At 35.3% G+C, this 26,438-nt stretch overlaps 2 protein-coding genes across 4 annotated transcripts; both read right to left on the bottom strand.

Moving 5' to 3' along the window:
- Positions 1-250: 250 nt before the first annotated feature.
- On the bottom strand, positions 251-3,963 carry LOC120358900 (putative fatty acyl-CoA reductase CG5065). Its single transcript, XM_039454655.1, has 2 exons — positions 2,818-3,963; positions 251-641 (listed from the first exon to the last, which is right to left on the bottom strand). The coding sequence occupies exons 1-2, from the start codon at positions 3,024-3,026 to the stop codon at positions 620-622; spliced, it is 231 nt and encodes a 76-aa protein (XP_039310589.1). The 5' UTR covers positions 3,027-3,963; the 3' UTR covers positions 251-619.
- Positions 3,964-9,683: 5,720 nt separating this feature from the next.
- LOC113003588 lies at positions 9,684-14,279 on the bottom strand. 3 transcript variants are annotated; one of them, XM_039454652.1, is made up of 3 exons: positions 13,729-14,279; positions 13,189-13,248; positions 9,684-12,839 (listed from the first exon to the last, which is right to left on the bottom strand). In XM_039454652.1, the coding sequence occupies exon 3, from the start codon at positions 12,666-12,668 to the stop codon at positions 10,854-10,856; it is 1,815 nt and encodes a 604-aa protein (XP_039310586.1). In that variant the 5' UTR covers positions 12,669-12,839; positions 13,189-13,248; positions 13,729-14,279; the 3' UTR covers positions 9,684-10,853. The 3 variants fall into 3 exon arrangements, with proteins under 3 accessions (XP_039310586.1, XP_039310585.1, XP_039310584.1); XM_039454651.1 differs by having other exon boundaries at positions 13,225-13,264; positions 13,729-14,277; XM_039454650.1 differs by having other exon boundaries at positions 13,189-13,264; positions 13,729-14,271.
- Between the last annotated feature and the right edge of the window lie 12,159 nt (positions 14,280-26,438).

Below are 26,438 nucleotides of genomic sequence, written 5' to 3'. Positions count from 1 at the left end.
CTCTTTTGCGTGGCACATATCTGTCACCACGTCGAGTCTCGTCCTTCTCTCCGCCGTCGGTTTTCCGTGCGCCGGCCCTGGACGATCGCCTTCTCCTTGTCCTGCTGCTGCCCATCCTCCTCGCCGCTGCTGGTCCTTAGGCGACGTTTGTCGAGGTGCCCGCGGATACATGAAATAAGCCGCGAATAAATAAATGAAATCAATACGCGCCGCAGTCCCGCCGGAGATTTCGCTCTCTCGCTGAGTGCCCGACCCGGTCTTACGCGCCTCCTTGCGTTATGCTCAGGCGGAGGACGAAGTGGCGAGGCAGATAAAACTGCCACGTCACAATGAATATCATTAAATGCGATGTAGAACACGTATATGTATACGAACGGGTTTATTCAGCAGTTCCTCGAAAAGTTGCTCGATGGATTTGTTTTTTTTGGATGAATTACAACGAAAATTACGGCCACGGGACACGAGCGCAGCAGCTTTTCGAGAAGGGCTTTCCACAAAAAGCCCGTAGCACCGGTTAAAAGGATCACCATACCGGCAAAAAATACGTCGATCGTATTTTCTCTCGAGTGAGCCTCATCGTGTGCGTATCCAGAATTTGTTTGTGTGTTCGTCGTACTCATCATTTTGGAGTAAATTTCAAGCTGTAAAATTTTTCATTGATAAATTAGCATATTATCACTATAATGTCTTTAAAAGCATGAAAATCATTTTTTCCTACTTGAAATGTATTGTTAAATTAAATAAATGTTTACGATAGGGGAGATTGTAATATCTTTTTTATTTTAATTTTTAGAGTTTTTTTCAATCATCTGTTTTTGAAATTTAAATGTTGCTCACAAATAGTGAGTGTTTGTAAAAATTTACTTACTGTCACTGTTGCAAATGTAGTTCTGTTCGGTTATATGCAGTTATTTATTAAATTTTTAAGAAACTTGTTCTATTAACTTTCTTCTTTACGTTTAGACAGAATTAAAATGAATCCACTTCTTTACGTTTAAAGAAAATGGTAACGAACAGTCGGTCGAGATTTTCGCGTGGTTTTATATCCGCGACGGTACGAGAAAGAAAGAAAGGGAGGGTAGAAGAGAAAATGTGTACAGCCGAATCATTCTACACAAACTCACGTAAACGCGACGGTGTATCTCAATAATCGGATTATTATCTGAGACTATATCTATGGTCTAATTGCCTAGGCTAATTTAGAGGGCGGCATTTTTTTTAAAACAATTTCTAAAAAATTGTTTTCATGCAAATGATTAAAAAAATTGTCTATCGATCGTTAAATTCGAATTGGGGTTTTGCGATCTACATTTGTTTTGCGTTGATTTGATTGTTCTTCCAAAACGTTTTGAGTACAAAAAGTAATTAAATGTCCAACAAGGTTTTTTTTTAAGACGGCCAGTCAAAGGCAAATTTTCGTAACTGTCAAGTGGACACGGGTTTAATTAAAAAACGATGAAAAGTTATCGATTGTTCTAGTTTCATGGAGAATAAATACAACTCTGGAAGAATAAAAACTATTTAAGGGGATTTGTCAGTCACACACATCGCTTAAAAATAATGCTATTTTTTATAAGTCAGTATGCAATGTATTACAATTAAAATAAAAAGTTACAAGATTTTCTAACGAAAGTACATCATAAAACTGACGTTATGCGTATTTTTTATATCTAAAATTAATGTGTCGCGTGCTAAAGCTAATAATGTAAGTTGTCTTTTACTTTTTTGGTCGAGAAACTTTTTTTTTAAATATAGTTAATATATCTATAAAACCTGCAATAATCTTTCTAATCTTCTTAAAATCATTAAGAAAGTTTAAAAAGATTATTCTGTACTTTTTATAGGATTATTTAAGAAGATTATATCTTTTAATACATTTTGTTTTAGGAACGCTTCAACTTGCTGTTCATGCAATAATAAATTTACTTCCTTAAATGTTACACCATATTGAAATATTATTGAATATTTATCTAATCTTTCGTAAATTATTTGTTGTTGAAATTTCGGGTTTGCTTGTTGGATATTTCACCAACGCTCACTACAAATCATCTCTCGTTGGCTAATTTTCCATCTTCTTCTGGGTTTTCTTAATCTTTAGAGGGGCGGACGATTGCGTAAGGGATTCGTTATCTACGATTTCTCCCTTTCTGGAACGTTCGATGCCGATTCCTTGTATTACCGCGTCCGTTTATTTAGGACTCATTTTTTATATAAATCGTCTTTCGGCTTGTGATGAAACGTGCGTTTAAACAAACGAAACCGGGGATATAGATTTTATAGTTTTATAGTTTCCGTCTGGCGTCGCTACTCAATGTTATCATTTGCTGTCGCCAAACTTAAATATCATTTCTGTTTTTCTTTTCCGTTCCGGCTTTGTTCGTTCTTATGAATTACTGTGTTAGGGTGAGCAAATATTGCTCGTAATTTTGTAACCGCACCATTTCCTCTTTGTGTTCTTATTTAGCCGACTTATTGCTCCGGACGCGATATTTGAGCCTGATATCTTACGATTTTTTTTTTAATAATAAACAAGGGACAGCGTTGTTGTAAAGAGGAAAATTGTAAGAGCCTTCGGATGCGATGATTGAGTGTTACAAATTCTAAGGACAATCACTTCGCTTATGGTTTCATTTATGGTTTCATCAACATGGTGTTATATTTTTTATACTCCGACCAAGTAAGAGCTTGGTAAAATATTACAAAATTACAGAATGCTTCGCAATGAAATAATTTGATCTCGAAAATGTGTCCTCAAGATAAAAGCGGTGGTATCATATCATCGGTATGAGTGTCAGACGTGCAACTAGAGGAACTTACGTGTAAATCGATTCCGCAATCTCTCGTCGATCAACATTATTGTAGGCCGTGCTGACATGAATAACGCTAATAAGATTTGTCATGCGTCTGTACAAGTTCAATATACGATTGGTGCCCATTACATTCAAATTAACGGCGATTTTCAGCGGCTCGTTGAAACGCACGGTGGCCGCGCCGCGCAACACTACGTTGACTTTATCCAAAAACATTTTCCTGTCTTCGGGTTTAAGTCCCAATTCCGGCAGGCTCACGTCGCCTTTCACAGAGAAGACCTTGGTCAAGGTGTTTGGACACTCTGATTGTGTTCTGTCAAAAATCTATCAAAGAAGAGACACTATTTCCGTTTTGTTTCGCAAAAAAGTTTTCGATTATAGTTCAAACCCATTGCAATAAAAACGCTATAAAACAAAAATAAATTAAGCAGAAAAGAGCATCATGCACAGAAAAAAAAAATTGTTAATGAATTTATCAACTTAATTAAATGTCTTCAGTATTTATATATTTAAATTAAATATATAAATGCTTAAATTGAAATTCAAGTACGTAAATGAAGTATGTAAACATATTTTTTTCAATGTGCGTCTCTCTCTCTCTCTCTCTCTCTGTGTGTGTGTGTGTTTGTGTGTGTGTGTGTGTTAGCGGGGGATTGGAAGCAATATGTCGAGAAAAATTTATTATTCTAATCTATTATTCTATTTCGTCGAAGACAGCGGTGCTTGGGGGGAAAAGATTTAAAAACGCGTTCTTAGGGAACGAGGTGAAAATTTGGATAGGTAGAGGGGAGAGTGACTGGAATCGTGGCTTCAGGTGGGAACTTCGGAAGAACGGAGCGAAGTTCTTTAAAAACGAATTCATGAGGGCCGCGGGAATACGTGCTTTCGGGAAGAGGGGATGGAGCGACATGGTATGATATAAGCCTTAAGAAATCAGAACAAAGCATAGAAAGTATTATGATAAGTCTTAACATCACATCGCATCTGTTGTGACGCAGCATAAGGCAAGTCATTTACGTGTTTTTTACGTTAAATATAACATGCTGTCAAAGTGAGAATAGTCACCTGCAAGGGATGTTCGGCGATGAACAAATTGTACTTGTTGAATGCGTGCACCAGTATTGTCGGTTGCGAAAGAAGAAATTCGTATGAAATGCGCAACTTAATGATAGAATATCTTAGAATGTCTCGATAGCTACTGTGATTGGAGACATTTTAGGCATGTTTATATACGAACAGCAAAAAGTATGGAGCGAAAAATGCGCAGATTTTCGGCGCATATATTCAACTCCGCCTATTCGTCGGAGTTGTTAGCGAAGGGGAATGGGGGTTATTGATGGGCGGCCGAATCCCAGGAAAGTATTGGGAGCACTTTGCGTAGGGATAACTAATGATTCTAACGTCCGCTGAGGACCGGGAGTGAAATAAATTCGAGGAGGGGGAGATTCATATGGGATTTCTACCAGTATTTCTATACCGTGAGTGGGAGAGGGGGAGGAGAACAGAGACAAATAACTTTATTTAGGAATTCCACGCTAGCGGTGGAACTCCCTGGAGAAGCGAGACTGCTCGAGATTGAAGAGTATAAAGAACCGCGAAACGGGGAAAGAGGGGAATCAGGGGAAATTCTATATGTGAGTGCTAAGGATTTTGAGAGAGTGGGTGAAGGGGGTTAGTGCTCGTAAGGAGATTCTGGTTCGAGAAAGGGAGGTGACGGGGATCGAAAATGTTGCGGGGTCTGTTCAGGTTCCTGAGTGTTTTGAAAAAAATCCTCGTAAGTCTCGTTGAGGAAGTATCGGGACCCGGCGAGTGGCTCTGGATGACGCGAGTTTCTCACTTGAGAATAATTAAAATTAAAAAAAAAAAATAAATAAAGGGGAAAGGGACGGAGTGAATGTTGAGTGACTTACTGTTTTGGGGATCCTTGAGCCAACTCTAAACTGGAACTCGTTTAGTGGTCAGGAAATTTTTGGGTCGGACCTGTGAAAGATCCGCTCGCAGTAACTGAATTGATCCGCTATGGTCGTCTACGGTAGTGGAGGCTGAGGACGGTTCTGGATGTAATATGATGTTCTCACTCGTGAGAGAATTAAGTATAGATTTTTACTAAGTTTTTGGTTCGGCACTTTACATTGGCAGAACTTGTTGCCACAAATGACTAAGTATTGATGAAGGTTCGACCACACAGGGGTGCGCACGATTGGACACCGCACGATTGGACTCACAGCGGCCAATGCCTAGAGTTTTTCCGTTGGTTTGGTTAGATAAGTCAAGATGATTGGTTGGTGTCCAATTGTGCTGTGTCCAAAAGAGTGTCACCCGACCGCACAGACTCGAGCATTCAAGATGCCACGGACTATGCGACGAACAAGATTGAGATGGTAATGATCGCTCCGCTGGAAAATTCTCTATTTTATACTATTGCTTCCTTTGTTCTGAGAGGGTCGTGTGCACAAATTTTTGTTGTCTAAACGCCTACGCGCAGTTTAATCCTTTGCGTATGGGACACGTGTCCGGCATCGAATTACGCCGTTCATCGGGTCTCGTCATTTCTTTTCCATATTTCCCGATAATTATTGTTATGAAAACGTGCGTGATCCGTCATCTAATTACTAAGAATCGTGACAGATTTTGATTTAGTGTTCTATGGGTGCTGAGTTTCCGGAAGCCGAAAGTGATGTATACTCGTGCCTTTCGGCTTCCTGATTTTAATGTTTGCCGATGGAGTTTATACGTTTCCGGTGTCGAGCAAGGTGTTACCGCGAAGGGCTCCCATAAATTACTTTTTGTGTCAACGAGTTTATTTGTCCAGCTAATATTACAATTTCCGATGACGTTATTATTTGACACTTCTTTATAATTTATCGTGCTTTGATTTGTAACATTTCTTTTATAATTTATGATATTGTTACGAGCTGAGCCGTCCCTGCGAGGCGAGTTCGAGCTGCGGTGTGAATAAGGCCGTGAAGCGTTCTCCTTGACAAAGGCCTTGTTTATTAAAAAATGAACTGTCTGAGATTAGGATTATATTTTTATTTTCCGTTTTTTATTTGATCTTTTCATAACAAAATTGTTTATAATACGATTGATTTGACATCGTAATCTAATTTTTTTTTAATAGACTCGTTTAGGTTTTGTAGAAAATCCTTTATTTGTATTAATACAATTACATTACCTCCACTAGTGAGAAGACTCAAACCGAGCCAAGGATGTAATACATCGTAAATTCTACTCTTTTCAATATTCGTTTTACTACTTAGCATTACCTAGAAAATTATAAAAAGTATTACGATAAAAACACCGTTTAACTTAATCTTTATAAAAATAACTTAATAAATCTATTTATATCCATTTATATTAATAAATCCATTTATTTTTAAAATATTTGGATAACCCGGTGGTCCTGGTATTTTGTGGATCAATTGTCCAAATCGCCCATAATGTACGTAATAATGATACGCTAAATATACGATAAAAATAAGTAATAATAACGTAATAAATATGCTTGTGATATTATGACAGTTCTAATCAGCAGCAACTTTCTTCGTGTTTCTTTAGTATACTTGAATTGCACGTATCACTGATATTTAGTATTTATTTGTCTTATGCAAATTTTATCATTGTCTTGATAAAATTGATAAGTTTACCTAAACACATATAATAACTAAATACCCAGATAGCCAGTTGCCCACAGGTTGCTGTCAAATTGCTCGAATTATATTGCTTAAGTTGTTTTCCATATTGAGGAAAGCGGCTACCGATTTTGCCTATTGAATTGCTGTCTTTTTATTGGCACCAACAATTGAAAGCAATTTGATGGCAACATCATGGCAACAGTTGCTTTTTAAAAATGAATTATACGAAAATTGGTGGAAACTAAAGAACAACATGATAAAAACAATTTCCGTCTCCAAAACATTTACTAGTACTTTGATGGCATTTTAAAGGAAACCGTTGCCGTTAATAAAAGACTAAGGATTTTAATAGGTTATTCACTTTCACAAAAATTTAATAAATTATATAAGGCTTTTAAATACTCGTAGCGGTAACAATGTAGATCAATGTAATGTCAAAGGAGAGAAGTGACATTACAATTACATTGTTACTACTACAAGTATTTAAAAACCTTATATAATGTATTAAATTTCTGTGTATATATTTTACATATATTTTATTATAAATTTAAAACAAAAAAAGTGTATACGCATAATATGTTTAATTATATATATATTTATTTAATAAATGTTTGTTGCTAACACTTCTTATGTAAAAAAACTAAAAAGATACTTGTATTAAAAAAATATAAATTCTAAGTTTGTATTATAAACATGTATTAGCTTCATAAAATATTTGCTTTGGTTTTTATATTGCAACACTAATTGTAAGTTTGTAAGCAGTCTCTTTTAGGTACATATAGGTATTTATATATTATATTAATAATAATAATGCTATTAATATATTGCTATTAATATTTATATATTATATTGCTATTAAAAATATCAATTATTAAAGTCTAATTAAAAAAAATAAAAAAATAAAGTATCAAACTTATTAATAGCAATCTAATATATAGATATGTATATACTACACAAAACGTAGAAAAATTTATAATTCATCGGAGTGCTCGTCGCCATTGTTTTCATTTTCCGCGTCTGTAATGTGCTCGCCGTTATCTTCGCTTTGATTTCCATCATCTTCGTGATTGCTAATGTTTTCGTCCTCGTGATTGCTAACGTTTTCGTCATACAATGCATCTGCAGCAGCCTGCAAATTTCTTCGCCTTCCTTGAATTCCAGGATGTCTTTCTCTGGCATTTCGTTAACGTTGTTTTGCAACTTTTAAAGATGCCACAACTTCTTTTTGAAATTCTTCCCTGGTTGGTTTAAGGTAGTATCGATTCGATCCTACGGCTTCTGAAAAATAATAGATATAATAACTTTTTGGTTTCACAATCAATATTGTGTAATAATAACAACGGAATAACAAATATATGTATACATACGGTAAATCGCTTGACATAAAACCGTATTGTAAATGGGAATTTAACATCAGGAACACCCCACCATGTCAGTTCCGCTGCTACTTGCATTGTTATAGATTCTTTTACACATTGATGTACGCTGTCTTTTAATGTCATACAATTTAAGAATTTGAAGTAGTTTACCTACAAAAAACAAATTATTACAAAAATAAAAACCTAAGCTAGTTATATATATGCTGTCTAATATATTTTGATATAATTATAAAACGCAATAATTTCGCAAATGCTTCGATTTGTAATAAAAATAATTTTCAATGTAATAATAGAACGGTGACTTAGAAAATAAACATAAAAAGAAATTAATAGAATACACGTACACACCATTAATTAGTTCCCGATTTCTATAGTTGATATAGAATATGTTACATATCTTATATCGACTCGCTAAGGACCTGGAACGAATTAATGACGAGTACCGTACATACATATATGCATATTAAAGTGGAGCTTTTTTAACTAGTGTAGTTTTTCTTGCTTTTTTCTCAAAATCGTTTATTTTAGATATCTGAAGATAAAGTCTAAGATGGCTAAAATTTTTTACCGTCGTTATTAACCTAAATTAGCACTAATTGTAATGCAACAATTAATTTAAAACCTTAAAAATTGATTGATTTAATAACATTAAAAAGTATTATTTTACAAAAATTTTTTTCATCTAGGAACCTAACAATGAAGTCGCACATGACAACTGAGCTTTTGTATACTTTATATTATTCTAAAAAAGCATTCATTCCACACCCTAGCATTCGTAATTTCAAAAATAACTTAAAAACGCTCCACTCTAATGCATATATTGTATATGTGTGCATGTATGTGCGTGTGTGTAAAATTGTAAAATATTAATTTAACTTACGACTTCATTGTAATGAACCCTGTCTTCCTTTGTGAACCTTTTTATCGCATCTATACTTGAAAATGGGAGGATTCGCGGTTTCATGAGCATTGCATTTATAATATTGCCATCGATTTTTTCTTCTAGCGAATCCAATCGCCTATTTATTCCTCTAAAATTAATAAATTATAATTAATAATATATCATGTCAAGTTTAAAAATCAAGATATAAGTCTTTTCTTAAAAAAAAACTTGTAATTTTTGAAAACTTTCATAAACTATTTATTACAAACTTTCAGAAAAAATACATATATATCATTTAAATTAGAATTATTATCTACTTGTTAATAATTAATAGTAAAAAAATATATAACGTACTGTATTTTCTGCTGTATGTCGCGATGTATTTCAATTTGTACATCATTTCCTTGTCTCAGTAATGGTGCATTGTTTTTCTCTTGAAGTGGCTCAACTGATACTGTATTTTCCACCTCTTGTATATGATTTGAGTCTTCTGATGGATTGTCGAATGTAATATTTTGAAAAGATTGCTGACGACGTGGTTGTACATTGTTTAAGAGCTGTCTATTATCATTTCTTAAATTTTGAATATTATTTAGCTGAACAGCTGGTTGTCTAATGTTTTCTGTTATAATGTTTGATTCTTGAAGGATTTTACGTTGAGAACTATTTCTATTAATGCTGAATTGTCGTGACAAAATATTTGTATTATTCGCATTAACTGAATGAAATATTTTATTGCTTTTGCTTGGCTTAATGTAAGAGAGCTTAAATCTGGTAATTCGTTCCGCTCGAATAACTTTTGTGAACCTTTATCTAGTGGTTTTCCGTTTGTGTCAGTAAAATAGGCAATGTTATCTTTGCGTAAGAATAATAAATCTCGTGTTTCAATTACATTTCCTTTAAATGTTTGTATATTAATCACTGTAGGTTTTGTGTGAGTTTTATTCGTGACTCGATCTTGATTTTCAATAATTGATTTTTCATCTTCGCTGTTTATTTTCTCGTCTTCCTTTTTCTCGATTGATTTGTCTGGTGGATCATTTTTATCTTTTATTTCTCTAATTTCCTCTTCATAATCTCTTAATTCTTCTGGTGATTGAGTATTCTTATTCTTTGTTTAACTTCGTGTCTGTATTCCATTATGGTCAGGAGGGTCATGTATAATAGCTGTTTCGACCTGAGTTTTTAGTGCTTCACTCGTTTTCTTATGTACAGACGTTGTCAAATCGTGGTGCTCGTCGGCTAAATCGCCCGGCACGCACTCGTCTATTTCTTCGTTGTCTGAAAGATAAAGCTCGAAATTTTCGTCCTCTTCTTCTTCATCTGATTCTTCTAACATTTTTGAAATTAATTCTGCATCTTTTGGATCATTAGGATTAAGAGATTTATTGTGTTTAATCACATTGCAATCTGCATCCTCGAGATTTACGGGATTTCTAGATAAGGCATCAGCATTTACGTTGGTTTTACCTGCCTTGTAAACAACGTCATAATCATATTCTGCTAGTTTCAATCTCCAGCGGAGTATTCTCATGTTAGCGTCTTGCGCATTCTTAAACCAAGCCAGAGGTTTATGATCCGTAACTAAGGTGAATTTTCGTCCATATAAATACGGTCGGAAGTGTTTAACGCAATAAATTATTGCTAAAGCTTTCTTTTCATATGTATCATATTTTAATTCGTTGTCGGTTAGAGTTCTCGAAGCGTATGCTATCGGTAAATCTTTATTTATTTCTCCTTGAGATAATATGCCTCCTACTGCTATTCCGGAAGCGTCGGTAGTTAAAACAAAAGGTTTTGAAAAATCAGGATATTGCAGGACTGGTTCTTCGCATAATTTTTGTTTAAGCGTTTCAAATGATTCTTCTTGATCCGATTTCCATTCAAATCGTACCTCATTTTTTAATAGGTTTGTTAATGGTTTAGCTAATTTAGAAAAATTAGGTATAAATCTTCTATAATATCCGGCTAGTCCCAAAAATTGTATTTTAGAGTAGCAAAAATATTTTGATTAGACATGGTTTCACTTATACTATGCTTATTTTCGAATATCGTATCGCCGTCGGAACCGTCTCCGGAGTCGCTAGAGCCAGACGAGGGCGGTTTTATTAAGATAATATCATAATTATAAGCTAATTCAGAGCATTTATAAATACCGACACAAGATGAACCAATGCCAATATTGAAAAAAATCTACTACTTGCTGAAATTTTTTAACAACAATAAAATAATCATTTTCATAATGCAAAATATTTTTTACGCAACATATACTTGAATCTGATAAAATGCAACAATCATCGCGTGCACAAACACCAATTGTCATATCCGGAGTTTTCAAAAATTTATATTGATCATATATTCTAGAATCAGCGTCAGCGAAAGGTAATGGACCTTCCTCGTGTTTTTTCCACACTTTAATACAATTATTCTGTACAATAAATTTCTTTTTGCACTGCTCTTTCTCTGCATGTCTTGCAGCAATTTGCTGCAAGGAAAGATGTGGTTTTCTACACATTTTTCTGAAAAAAGGCATGCTGTTTTCATATGGAAATGCTGAATAACTGTCTAAAGAGCCAAATCGGAGTACATCTTCGACCAAATGGAAAATTCCGTGTATATTATATGATAAAAAAGTTAAGCCATAAATGTTTTCACAGAGTAACACAAATTTTTCGATTGCTATTTCAGAAAAAACTAGATTTCTATTCGTATTACATACCGATGAAACAAGAATGCGCATGGATGTATGGAAAAGTAAAAAATGATCATATATGTAATCCTTAACAACTTCTTTAAAGCATACTATTCCAATATATAACATAATTTGACGCCATTGAGTGGCTTTAAATTGATCATAGTCATTAAGTGATTCAACGCGGCGTGCAAATTCTCGTGGACAGTGTTTTGAGAGAATCTTTAATCGATTTGAAATAATTTTAATTTGGATTCCCGATAATTTGGCGTTTTTTGTATAATCCCCACGTATGCATGTCACGATTAATTTTTTCATAACTCCTAGGCAACACATATGCATATATTCAAACACAACATCTTTAACCATATCAAAAGGTAAATGAGATAATGGACTTGAACATTTATGATGTTCCTCATCAATTTGTTGTCTATACTCTTCATGTATACGTTGCCTATGCTTAATGCCTCTAAGTACCGTACATCTTCCAATACTAAATCCGTTTATTGTACATTTTGAGCATGGATTAAAAGAACGGTGACTCTTATGTCCTAAAATAAATGCTCTAGCTGGTGCATCTCCGATAAAACGTCGCAGTTTTATTGAGAATTTTTTATCTTTAAAAATGATACCACCCTCATTAAAAATTTCATGAAAATCTGAGTTACAATATTGGAAAAACTCTTCTGCACTCTTAGGTTTTTTTGAACCTTTATATATTCCTATAGTTTTTGGAATAGATTTTGGAATATTAGCAATTCTGCATTGAATTGGCCAAATATTATGTTTTCCATTTCTATATAATTGTGCTCCATCCGTACTAATGTCAATTTCGAGAACTTCGGGAATTGATAAAAAATGTGTTTCTTCAAGAATTTCGGCTAAACATTTTTTTACTCCAATATGTAAATATTCTCCTGGCTCAACTTTATATAAAATTGAAGAATGCCGTGGCGTCAAAAGTAATGATCTAATATCTGCAGGTAAAAATGTAAAGCAATTATGAGTTCTTAGAAGTTTTAAAATACGATTGCCGAGAACATGATTTGCGTCGACTAGAACAGCTGCTAAATTTTTCTGAAACATTACCGTATTACAAGTATTTCTAACTTTAACCTCATCTATATTGTCTGTATATAAATCAGAAGATTGTTCATTTGTAGAAAGTTGCACAATTGAATTAAACTGAGTGTCTTGTACAAGATGATTTACGTTGCAGTCATTAAAATGTTGAACTTCATTTTTAGCATAGATGTTTGCAACAATCATTCTCTATCAAAAGTGATTTTGTTTTTTTTATTATTTGTTTTCGGCGAGCTAATCTTAATCTTTGTTGCCTTCTCGATACCATATGAAGAGGCTTATAGTAGAGCGACTGGCCAGCTTCCAATAGAAAATTTTTCATTTTTATAATATTTAATCCAGATCTGTTATACAAAACTGATATAAAATGACTTATTATATGTAATTATTACAATCTAGCCTTATTCAACAAATATTTTAAAATTATTTTAAATTAATTATTTTAAATAATTGTTTTAAATTTTCATGCATTAAATTATACTGATTATACTGAATTAAAGCACATAAAATAAAACATACATTATTATTATATTTCTTTGTTATAAAAATTTGACTAGTGTTAATAAAATTGCTAAAATATATATATATATATAAATCAAAGGAATATAATAACGATATGTGCAGTAATAAAAAACAGAGCTTATGTCAACTAATGCGATCTAGTGTAGCTCGTATAGCAATAAAAGAAACAAAGTAAATAACTTACTGCGACATCGTATAGTAAATCTCTTCTAATAGTCACACTTTCTGATGCACTCTTGATACGCTTATTTCACATATATCTAAAATTATAAAAAATACACAATTAGCATATACAATAATCAGTTTATTTGCATTGCTTGCACTTCTAGCATCTAGATTCTGTGGATTTGTTTTTTATTCCTGCACTGGCTTTACTAGGCTGTATTAATGCAAAGTTTATCTTTTTTTCTAATATAAAATGAAAAGATAGCTTCTGAAATAGTGCAATCTTATACAGCCAATGCCAAGAATAAAGGTCAAGTGTAGATGCATTTTATTTTCTTTTCTACAAAAACAATTCGTGAAATCCACATTATTATCACGTCAATTCTACGAATTTTCATATAAAATCCACGTGACAAAAATGTGAATTTCACTGCTATTTTTGTGAGGTTATTTCTACACTGGCTACAGCAAAAAGGAAGTTCAAGCAATATGAACGCGTACATTATCTACTATTATTTGATAAATATAATATTGAATAATATATGTGTCATTTACTTACATTATATTCTTATAAGCAGCTATTGTATCCTCCGCTTCGTAAATTCGATCCGCCCGTGGCGGCTTATAAACACAGCACACGCGAACGTAAACTTTTCAGGCTCGATAATGAACACTATACGCCGAAGATTTGTGTGTGTGTGTGTGTGTGTGTGTGGTTTCTCCTTTCCTCTATATTTTTTGAAAATTTTTCGTGTTTTCTCACTTCTCCTAGATATAATAGCCCTTCGATCAATTCAAGCACATGTGCCGTATGCGTCGTACAGAACGTCTTGCTTACAAGCACTCGAGCGCCGTGCGCCGTTTTCAGTATTGCCTCTCCCAAGTATGGCATCACTGGCCGTTTTATCTACGTTTAAGGCGTGTTTCTATTTTATACGACAAGGCGCAAGACGGCCGCGGCATAAAGTACATTCTACATTAGTTAATCGCAGTTTTAAGTAGAAAGTCAAGTAATTGATAGTATACTTATATATCTTGCCACAAGAGATATAAACTCAATAGTGTAACTGTTAAGAGTAGGACATTGAAACATTAATACATTAATTATGTAAAATATATAATAATTTGTTTTAGGATTTTGGGAACCAGAAATTCCTGAGACACCATTAACCATGCTCAACAACAAAGAAATATAATTATTCCGCTATATTTTTATTCAATTCTTATTTTAAATATCATTTTAATGTGGTCGTATTCTTATATTTTCAAATTATTATTGTAATATTTTATATTAATATTCCATAATTTGCGATTACAATAATTTTGTGTGTATAAGCTTTTGTTACATCCAGCCTTAAGGAAAGGAAGGCAGGGAAGGATGCAACAAAAACTCTTTTATTCTCGTGACCGCACTAGTGGGACGTGCGGCACGAGCCGAACGCACTTTTGAAGATTCCGAAATTATGCGTCAACGTGTAATGACACGCTTTAACGCCTTTTCAAAATCGTGCGATCGTTGGTCCTAATTTGAGTCAGAGAATTCAATCTCTATAACTCGGGATCGGACCGAGTGTAATCTTTTCGAGTCGGGAGGTTAGTGTGTGAGTACGAGATGGGTTTGATGAAATAAAATTTTACATTGGAGCTTCTTTTAAACTAAAATTTAACATATATTCTAATATTTGAATTTTACATACATAAAGGTTCAAAAGGAATTAGCAAATGAATACATTATCGGTTATGGTTATTTAATAGGACAAAAGAAAACAATATAACAAGGTAATCATTATTAATTAAGACAGCAGTACGTAATCGGTTAGTTTAAAATACGAAACGATTAGGTAATGATTATTCAGAAGTTTAAAAGTTATATACATTGTTTAATATCGATACATAATTGTAAAAGTGAACAAAACAAGAAATTAATTAAAGGTTATTGAAGAAATTAGTATTACGCATTATCGCTAGGAGTTATAGTATAAAATATAAAAAATAAAAAACTTAATTCTATTACATTTGAGTAGGAGAAGATGGAATTGTAAGTTTCGCTAATTTATTATTTAGGTGTGGTAATAATTATAAAATAACGTGGATTCGGTGGGAGGTGGATCTTCAGGATCATGATCGGAAAGGAGAATTATTTCTTCTAGGAATTCCACGCTGGACGTGGAATTCACTGGTGAAGGGGGAGGAGGAATCTCCTCTATGAATTCCACGCTAGGCGCGGGACTCATGGGGGAAGAAGGATCAGAGAGATCCTCTGGGACAGGCGAGTATGAGGGGGAAAGGAGATCAACGGGGTCTTCGAGGATAGGCGAGTACGGAGGGGTATCTGGAGCGATTCTATATGTAAGGTGAGAGGAGATAGAGGGAGCAGGGGACGGAGAAGATGGGGAAGGGGAAGGTGGGTCGCGTTCCTCTTGGATAACCGGAGGTATCTCCAAAGATGGCGCCCATCCAGGAGCCGGTTCCGGGCGCAACTCCCGTTCCCTTATCCTTAGGATTGCCCAGAGGCACTCGAGGATAACGACTTGCCTCCTGAAGTATTCCCGGAGACGATTCGGACGATGGCGATGGGGTCGCGATTTTCGCGGGATGTGAGTTTTGCCCACTAATCGATAATTAATCAGTGAATTAAGGGGATCCGGTAAGTGACTGAATAAAAACTAACTTACCCTCTGATTGATAATTATGTCAGGTCCCTCTGCCTTCGAAGGGTTTGTGGTTGAAGTCGGTTCTGGGCTGACCTCGGAAGCTCGGTGGTTGTTTAATTGAGGCACAGATTCTAAGTTTTTAAAATGATTTTAACGCGCACAGCTTCGACACTTGCAACGCGTGGTGTGAGTGCGGAGTTGAAAGCGCGGATGTGAGTGCGAATTTGAACTTTGAATTTTTGAATTGAATCAATGAATGCTCGAGCCGTTCGAAGCTGCGTATTTTATAGGGCTTAGGAAAAGGGCGTGAGATTAGTTTGGTGGGTGAGATGAGGATTTGATTCGGTGAAGCTTTTTGAGCTTTTTCCCTTTCCCTGGAGATTCCTTGTTGTTGAAATTTTGAGCTTATTCGTTGGGTAGTTCACCAACGCTCACTACCAATCATATTCTCGTATGATCTTTCGTTGGCTAATTTTCCATCTTCTCCCGATTTTTCTTAACTCTAAGAGGGGCGAGCAGTTGCATCACCCAATCGCTTAAGGGATTCGTTATCTTCGGTTTTTCTTCTTGGAACGTTTGGTCTCGATTTTTTATATCGCCGCGTCCGTTTATTTGGGATTCGCTTTCCATATGAATCATCTTTCCGTTCGTGATGAAACATAGATTCGAACAAACAAAGCCGGGTTGTAAATTTCGATTTTATAGTTTTATAGTTTCCGTCCGGCGTCGCGACTCAATCTTATCTCTGGTTGTTGCCAGACTTTAATAACGTTTAAATTTTTTCTCTTTTGAGTCCAGGCTTTGTTCGTCCATATGAATTATTAAATAAGCATCGTTGCTTGTAATTTTGTCGTCGCACGATTTCTCCTTTTTTTTGCTTCTATTTATTGCTCCGGATGTAATATGTGGCCATTATATATATATTCCGAGAACAATGTTTGATTTTTTTCTTATAATAGTGATAGTGTTATTTATAAAAGAGAAATCGTGGTGTTCCGGATATAAGTGTTGTAAATTTTACAGACAATCCCTTAGCTTGTTTAGCATAATTTATATAATGGATGCGAAAAGGGAAATCGTGAAATCCTCCGGATGTAACACTTTCTTAATAAAAAAAATAAATTATCAGACACAGATTTAAATATTACACGTGCGCAAATATATAAAATATATATAAGTATAAGTATATTATTATATATATGTATTATTTTATAGTAATTATATTTCCATTAAGTTGATGGAAACATATGACTAAATATTTTGCAACAATAGTTTCCAACATATTGTAGCAACTTTTATAACAATAAATATGCTACAACATTGTATTTGTTTACGAAAGCAACTGTTGTCCATATAATGCTCTTACATTAGTCGAAACAAAATGAGTATTGCTTTGGTGATAGCAACATTATGACAACTTAAAGGAAATGTATGTCAAGCAATCATTTTTCTTATTATGCCAAGGAACGTTTGGCTATCTGGGTACATATAATAGTAAAAACATGCAATGAAATACATTAAAAATATAATGTTGTATAGTCTCGAGGGAGACAAATAATGCTAAAATAAACTTTCACCAAAGTTGATTTTTCAAAATTAATTCAAAGTTAACTTTATATTTTTTTAAAATAATTGCATGATTTCTCACGTATTATATACGATTCTTCTAGTTCTTCTGCATATAAAAGTTCTAAAATAAATGTTTTAAAATAGATTTTTCAAAAATTAATAATTTACGAGATATTATACATGATTGTTTTGTGTTTCTGAGTTTTCTGAATTAATGTAGCTATGTTGTTAGCTTTTCGAGAAAGGCTTTCCCCAAAAAGCCCGTAGCGCCGGTTAAAAGGATCACCATACCGGCAAAAAATACGTCGATCGTATTTTCTCTCGAGTGAGCCTCATCGTGTGCGTATCCAGAATTTGTTTGTGCGTTCGTCGTACTCATCATTTTGGAGTAAATTTCAAGCTGTAAAATTTTTCATTGATAAATTAGCATATTATCACTATAATGTCTTTAAAAGCATGAAAATCATTTTTTCCTACTTGAAATGTATTGTTAAATTAAATAAATGTTTACGATAGGGGAGATTGTAATATCTTTTTTATTTTAATTTTTAGAGTTTTTTTCAATCATCTGTTTTTGAAATTTAAATGTTGCTCACAAATAGTGAGTGTTTGTAAAAATTTACTTACTGTCACTGTTGCAAATGTAGTTCTGTTCGGTTATATGCAGTTATTTATTAAATTTTTAAGAAACTTGTTCTATTAACTTTCTTCTTTACGTTTAGACAGAATTAAAATGAATCCACTTCTTTACGTTTAAAGAAAATGGTAACGAACAGTCGGTCGAGATTTTCGCGTGGTTTTATATCCGCGACGGTACGAGAAAGAAAGAAAGGGAGGGTAGAAGAGAAAATGTGTACAGCCGAATCATTCTACACAAACTCACGTAAACGCGACGGTGTATCTCAATAATCGGATTATTATCTGAGACTATATCTATGGTCTAATTGCCTAGGCTAATTTAGAGGGCGGCATTTTTTTTAAAACAATTTCTAAAAAATTGTTTTCATGCAAATGATTAAAAAAATTGTCTATCGATCGTTAAATTCGAATTGGGGTTTTGCGATCTACATTTGTTTTGCGTTGATTTGATTGTTCTTCCAAAACGTTTTGAGTACAAAAAGTAATTAAATGTCCAACAAGGTTTTTTTTTAAGACGGCCAGTCAAAGGCAAATTTTCGTAACTGTCAAGTGGACACGGGTTTAATTAAAAAACGATGAAAAGTTATCGATTGTTCTAGTTTCATGGAGAATAAATACAACTCTGGAAGAATAAAAACTATTTAAGGGGATTTGTCAGTCACACACATCGCTTAAAAATAATGCTATTTTTTATAAGTCAGTATGCAATGTATTACAATTAAAATAAAAAGTTACAAGATTTTCTAACGAAAGTACATCATAAAACTGACGTTATGCGTATTTTTTATATCTAAAATTAATGTGTCGCGTGCTAAAGCTAATAATGTAAGTTGTCTTTTACTTTTTTGGTCGAGAAACTTTTTTTTTAAATATAGTTAATATATCTATAAAACCTGCAATAATCTTTCTAATCTTCTTAAAATCATTAAGAAAGTTTAAAAAGATTATTCTGTACTTTTTATAGGATTATTTAAGAAGATTATATCTTTTAATACATTTTGTTTTAGGAACGCTTCAACTTGCTGTTCATGCAATAATAAATTTACTTCCTTAAATGTTACACCATATTGAAATATTATTGAATATTTATCTAATCTTTCGTAAATTATTTGTTGTTGAAATTTCGGGTTTGCTTGTTGGATATTTCACCAACGCTCACTACAAATCATCTCTCGTTGGCTAATTTTCCATCTTCTTCTGGGTTTTCTTAATCTTTAGAGGGGCGGACGATTGCGTAAGGGATTCGTTATCTACGATTTCTCCCTTTCTGGAACGTTCGATGCCGATTCCTTGTATTACCGCGTCCGTTTATTTAGGACTCATTTTTTATATAAATCGTCTTTCGGCTTGTGATGAAACGTGCGTTTAAACAAACGAAACCGGGGATATAGATTTTATAGTTTTATAGTTTCCGTCTGGCGTCGCTACTCAATGTTATCATTTGCTGTCGCCAAACTTAAATATCATTTCTGTTTTTCTTTTCCGTTCCGGCTTTGTTCGTTCTTATGAATTACTGTGTTAGGGTGAGCAAATATTGCTCGTAATTTTGTAACCGCACCATTTCCTCTTTGTGTTCTTATTTAGCCGACTTATTGCTCCGGACGCGATATTTGAGCCTGATATCTTACGATTTTTTTTTTAATAATAAACAAGGGACAGCGTTGTTGTAAAGAGGAAAATTGTAAGAGCCTTCGGATGCGATGATTGAGTGTTACAAATTCTAAGGACAATCACTTCGCTTATGGTTTCATTTATGGTTTCATCAACATGGTGTTATATTTTTTATACTCCGACCAAGTAAGAGCTTGGTAAAATATTACAAAATTACAGAATGCTTCGCAATGAAATAATTTGATCTCGAAAATGTGTCCTCAAGATAAAAGCGGTGGTATCATATCATCGGTATGAGTGTCAGACGTGCAACTAGAGGAACTTACGTGTAAATCGATTCCGCAATCTCTCGTCGATCAACATTATTGTAGGCCGTGCTGACATGAATAACGCTAATAAGATTTGTCATGCGTCTGTACAAGTTCAATATACGATTGGTGCCCATTACATTCAAATTAACGGCGATTTTCAGCGGCTCGTTGAAACGCACGGTGGCCGCGCCGCGCAACACTACGTTGACTTTATCCAAAAACATTTTCCTGTCTTCGGGTTTAAGTCCCAATTCCGGCAGGCTCACGTCGCCTTTCACAGAGAAGACCTTGGTCAAGGTGTTTGGACACTCTGATTGTGTTCTGTCAAAAATCTATCAAAGAAGAGACACTATTTCCGTTTTGTTTCGCAAAAAAGTTTTCGATTATAGTTCAAACCCATTGCAATAAAAACGCTATAAAACAAAAATAAATTAAGCAGAAAAGAGCATCATGCACAGAAAAAAAAAATTGTTAATGAATTTATCAACTTAATTAAATGTCTTCAGTATTTATATATTTAAATTAAATATATAAATGCTTAAATTGAAATTCAAGTACGTAAATGAAGTATGTAAACATATTTTTTTCAATGTGCGTCTCTCTCTCTCTCTCTCTCTCTGTGTGTGTGTGTGTTTGTGTGTGTGTGTGTGTTAGCGGGGGATTGGAAGCAATATGTCGAGAAAAATTTATTATTCTAATCTATTATTCTATTTCGTCGAAGACAGCGGTGCTTGGGGGGAAAAGATTTAAAAACGCGTTCTTAGGGAACGAGGTGAAAATTTGGATAGGTAGAGGGGAGAGTGACTGGAATCGTGGCTTCAGGTGGGAACTTCGGAAGAACGGAGCGAAGTTCTTTAAAAACGAATTCATGAGGGCCGCGGGAATACGTGCTTTCGGGAAGAGGGGATGGAGCGACATGGTATGATATAAGCCTTAAGAAATCAGAACAAAGCATAGAAAGTATTATGATAAGTCTTAACATCACATCGCATCTGTTGTGACGCAGCATAAGGCAAGTCATTTACGTGTTTTTTACGTTAAATATAACATGCTGTCAAAGTGAGAATAGTCACCTGCAAGGGATGTTCGGCGATGAACAAATTGTACTTGTTGAATGCGTGCACCAGTATTGTCGGTTGCGAAAGAAGAAATTCGTATGAAATGCGCAACTTAATGATAGAATATCTTAGAATGTCTCGATAGCTACTGTGATTGGAGACATTTTAGGCATGTTTATATACGAACAGCAAAAAGTATGGAGCGAAAAATGCGCAGATTTTCGGCGCATATATTCAACTCCGCCTATTCGTCGGAGTTGTTAGCGAAGGGGAATGGGGGTTATTGATGGGCGGCCGAATCCCAGGAAAGTATTGGGAGCACTTTGCGTAGGGATAACTAATGATTCTAACGTCCGCTGAGGACCGGGAGTGAAATAAATTCGAGGAGGGGGAGATTCATATGGGATTTCTACCAGTATTTCTATACCGTGAGTGGGAGAGGGGGAGGAGAACAGAGACAAATAACTTTATTTAGGAATTCCACGCTAGCGGTGGAACTCCCTGGAGAAGCGAGACTGCTCGAGATTGAAGAGTATAAAGAACCGCGAAACGGGGAAAGAGGGGAATCAGGGGAAATTCTATATGTGAGTGCTAAGGATTTTGAGAGAGTGGGTGAAGGGGGTTAGTGCTCGTAAGGAGATTCTGGTTCGAGAAAGGGAGGTGACGGGGATCGAAAATGTTGCGGGGTCTGTTCAGGTTCCTGAGTGTTTTGAAAAAAATCCTCGTAAGTCTCGTTGAGGAAGTATCGGGACCCGGCGAGTGGCTCTGGATGACGCGAGTTTCTCACTTGAGAATAATTAAAATTAAAAAAAAAAAATAAATAAAGGGGAAAGGGACGGAGTGAATGTTGAGTGACTTACTGTTTTGGGGATCCTTGAGCCAACTCTAAACTGGAACTCGTTTAGTGGTCAGGAAATTTTTGGGTCGGACCTGTGAAAGATCCGCTCGCAGTAACTGAATTGATCCGCTATGGTCGTCTACGGTAGTGGAGGCTGAGGACGGTTCTGGATGTAATATGATGTTCTCACTCGTGAGAGAATTAAGTATAGATTTTTACTAAGTTTTTGGTTCGGCACTTTACATTGGCAGAACTTGTTGCCACAAATGACTAAGTATTGATGAAGGTTCGACCACACAGGGGTGCGCACGATTGGACACCGCACGATTGGACTCACAGCGGCCAATGCCTAGAGTTTTTCCGTTGGTTTGGTTAGATAAGTCAAGATGATTGGTTGGTGTCCAATTGTGCTGTGTCCAAAAGAGTGTCACCCGACCGCACAGACTCGAGCATTCAAGATGCCACGGACTATGCGACGAACAAGATTGAGATGGTAATGATCGCTCCGCTGGAAAATTCTCTATTTTATACTATTGCTTCCTTTGTTCTGAGAGGGTCGTGTGCACAAATTTTTGTTGTCTAAACGCCTACGCGCAGTTTAATCCTTTGCGTATGGGACACGTGTCCGGCATCGAATTACGCCGTTCATCGGGTCTCGTCATTTCTTTTCCATATTTCCCGATAATTATTGTTATGAAAACGTGCGTGATCCGTCATCTAATTACTAAGAATCGTGACAGATTTTGATTTAGTGTTCTATGGGTGCTGAGTTTCCGGAAGCCGAAAGTGATGTATACTCGTGCCTTTCGGCTTCCTGATTTTAATGTTTGCCGATGGAGTTTATACGTTTCCGGTGTCGAGCAAGGTGTTACCGCGAAGGGCTCCCATAAATTACTTTTTGTGTCAACGAGTTTATTTGTCCAGCTAATATTACAATTTCCGATGACGTTATTATTTGACACTTCTTTATAATTTATCGTGCTTTGATTTGTAACATTTCTTTTATAATTTATGATATTGTTACGAGCTGAGCCGTCCCTGCGAGGCGAGTTCGAGCTGCGGTGTGAATAAGGCCGTGAAGCGTTCTCCTTGACAAAGGCCTTGTTTATTAAAAAATGAACTGTCTGAGATTAGGGTTATATTTTTATTTTCCGTTTTTTATTTGATCTTTTCATAACAAAATTGTTTATAATACGATTGATTTGACATCGTAATCTAATTTTTTTTTAATAGACTCGTTTAGGTTTTGTAGAAAATCCTTTATTTGTATTAATATAATTACATTACCTCCACTAGTGAGAAGACTCAAACCGAGCCAAGGATGTAATACATCGTAAATTCTACTCTTTTCAATATTCGTTTTACTACTTAGCATTACCTAGAAAATTATAAAAAGTATTACGTTAAAAACACCGTTTAACTTAATCTTTATAAAAATAACTTAATAAATCTATTTATATCCATTTATATTAATAAATCCCTTTATTTTTAAAATATTTGGATAACCCGGTGGTCCTGGTATTTTGTGGATCAATTGTCCAAATCGCCCATAATGTACGTAATAATGATACGCTAAATATACGATAAAAATAAGTAATAATAACGTAATAAATATGCTTGTGATATTATGACAGTTCTAATCAGCAGCAACTTTCTTCGTGTTTCTTTAGTATACTTGAATTGCACGTATCACTGATATTTAGTATTTATTTGTCTTACGCAAATTTTATCATTGTCTTGATAAAATTGATAAGTTTACCTAAACACATATAATAACTAAATACATATAATAGTAAAAACATGCAATGAAATACATTAAAAATATAATGTTGTATAGTCGCGAGGGAGACAAATAATGCTAAAATAAACTTTCACCAAAGTTGATTTTTCAAAATTACGTCAAAGTTAACTTTATATTTTTTTAACATAATTGCATGATTTCTCACGTATTATATACGATTCTTCTAGTTTTTCTGCATATAAAAGTTCTAAAATAAATGTTTTAAAATAGATTTTTCAAAAATTAATAATTTACGAGATATTATACATGATTGTTTTGTATTTCTGAGTTTTCTGAATTAATGTACACTTAGTAAAATACATATATGTTTGAAAGTTAGTAAAATCGAGAAGGAAAATTCTAATGCAATAATATAAAACAAACGAATTGCGCATTTGTACTTTCGCATGTGCGAGTACGTATACATATGTGTGTATTTTATACCATACTATATGGACGATTTCCCCCCCCCCTTTTTTTTATTCCTCTTACGATTATCTCGACTGTGTATAGTCTATGTCGAAGCGCATACGACGGGGGTATGGTTGGCGATACTGGTGCTCAATAGAGACACGGGCGACACGCTTGAGTTCAGCGCTCTCATTTTTGTTATTTACAAATAAATTCAATTCAATCTCGACAAACGGAATTCAGTCAGTTTCCACCATGGTTTTGGTCCTTCGAGTCGGATGGCACACGAAGATTGCACACGGATTGAGACAACGAGCATCGAAGCATTGAAAACAACGAAAGGTGACGATCCTTTACATAGAGAATTGTCGCAGTGAGGGATAGTGACAATCCTCGCTGCCGAGGACAAGCATTACGACCAGAGTCAACTGAAAACGGCGACACAGTCATACATCCAACATACATCTGACGACATCCTGCACACCGGATTGAGGAATTACGCTGGGTAACAAATTTTCTACTTCCCCTCCCCCAGCATCGGCAAGCTACAACGGTACCACGACGCCATATTGCGTCATACCCCGAGCAAGCAGGCTTACGACGCCATCTTACCACATACGCCGAGCAAGCAGACTCATGACGGAACACGCAGGCGCGACGACGCTACAACCACAGCCGCGTCACCACCATCGATACCACTCACGGCTGCATCGATACCATCGATAAGTTCTCGTTAGGTTAAGTCACGCGCGATAGATCACAACTATGACAGAAGATTTAGAATCGCTCAAACGTCAGCGGACGACGCTTAAGGGACGCGCGACTAGGTTTAAAAATTTTCTCGAAGTGTACGTATACAGCAACGAAAATAGATTAGTATTAGAATCACGACTAGAGAAATACAACGATTTGTGGCACGAGTACCACGTGTTACAAAATAAGATAGACGCTAAACTTCCGGAAGCGGATATCGCGAAGCGAGAAAGATTTGAGGACGCGTTCTTTAGTACACAGGCAATCGCACAATCTAGGCTAGGACATGCCACTAGGACCATTACAAACGCGCAGGCTAATATACGAGTTGAAAACATAACCGCACCAACTCAGACGCCAGTACGGTTACCGGTAATTTCACTGCCGACCTTTAGCGGAAATTATGAACAATGGCAACAATTTTACGATACCTTTAAAACGCTAGTTCACGATAAAGCTCGATTAGACTCCGTTCAGAAATTTCATTACTTACAGTCCGCGTTGTCGGATTTAGCGGCGCAGGTAATTCATTCATTACAAACGACTAATGAGAATTATCCAATCTCGCTGAAATTGTTAACCAAAAGATTTCAAAACGTACGACTAACTATACGAGGTGTGATCAAAAAGTAAGGTGACTTTTTGAATTTTGCGCGCTCTGTACACTCTAATTTCAAATTTTTTTTTTTGTGTTGATACACTCGTCACGATCATATGTTCACAGTTTTGACTATATAGCATGTGTTGTTTTTATGTGAGAGGCATAAAGGTTAGACTCGTGTTTGCGTGCTCGGCAATTTTTTGCTGTTGAAAATAATGGAGCAGAGAGTTTGTATTAATTTTTGTGTAAAAAATGGTATTAAGTGTTCAAAAACTCTTGAAATGTTGACAGTGGCGTACGGTGAGTCAACTTTGAGCAAAAAAAAATGTTTATAAATGGTATAAGTTATTCCAAGAGGGCCGAGAAAATGTTAACGATGAACCTCGCTCTGGACGCCCCAGCACGTCAAAAACCGACGAAAATGTTCAGGAAGTGAAAGAAATTGTGTTGAAAAATTGTCGAATCACGATTAGAGAAATAGCTGATGATCTTAACATATTATTTGGCTCATGCCAATCAATTTTAACGGATGTTTTGGGTATGACACGTGTGTCAGCGAAATTCGTTCAAAAACTGCTTAATTTTGATCAGAAGCAGCGTCGCATAAACATCGCCCAAGACATGTTGAACGACGTCAATGATGATTCTGATCTGCTCATAAGGGTTATAAGTGGTGACGAAACATGGATATATGGTTATGACGTCGAAACCAAAGCATAATCATCCCAGTGGAAGAGCCTAGGAGAGCCAAGACCGAAAAAGGCACGACAAGTGCGTTCGAATGTGAAGGTTTTGCTCACAGTTTTCTTTGATTACCATGGCGTTGTGCATCAAGAATTCCTACCACACGGTCGTACGGTAAACAAGGAGTATTACCTTGAGGTTATGTGGCGTTTGCGTGAATCAATAAGAAAAAAACGTCCGGAAGTGTGGAAAGAAAATTCATGGATTCTGCACCATGATAATGCACCTGCGCACACGTCGTTACTAGTGAGTACTTTTTTGGCCAAAAACAATACTATCATCATGCCTCAGCCACCGTAT

This window comes from Solenopsis invicta, chromosome 10 (genome assembly GCF_016802725.1).
Source record: "Solenopsis invicta isolate M01_SB chromosome 10, UNIL_Sinv_3.0, whole genome shotgun sequence".
NCBI lineage: Eukaryota > Metazoa > Arthropoda > Insecta > Hymenoptera > Formicidae > Solenopsis > Solenopsis invicta.
This window is presented reverse-complemented; position numbering and strand designations above follow the sequence as displayed.

What these genes read in the sequence shown, in the direction of transcription:
- LOC120358900 (XM_039454655.1), bottom strand. Translation starts at nt 3,026, where the DNA reads ATGTTTTTGGATAAAGTCAACGTAGTGTTGCGCGGCGCGGCCACCGTG. An exon ending in ATTGCGGAATCGATTTACAC is followed by an intron (nt 642 to 2,817) that starts GTAAGTTCCTCT and finishes AAAATTTTACAG; the next exon opens with CTTGAAATTTACTCCAAAAT.
- LOC113003588 (XM_039454652.1), bottom strand. Translation starts at nt 12,668, where the DNA reads ATGATTGTTGCAAACATCTATGCTAAAAATGAAGTTCAACATTTTAAT.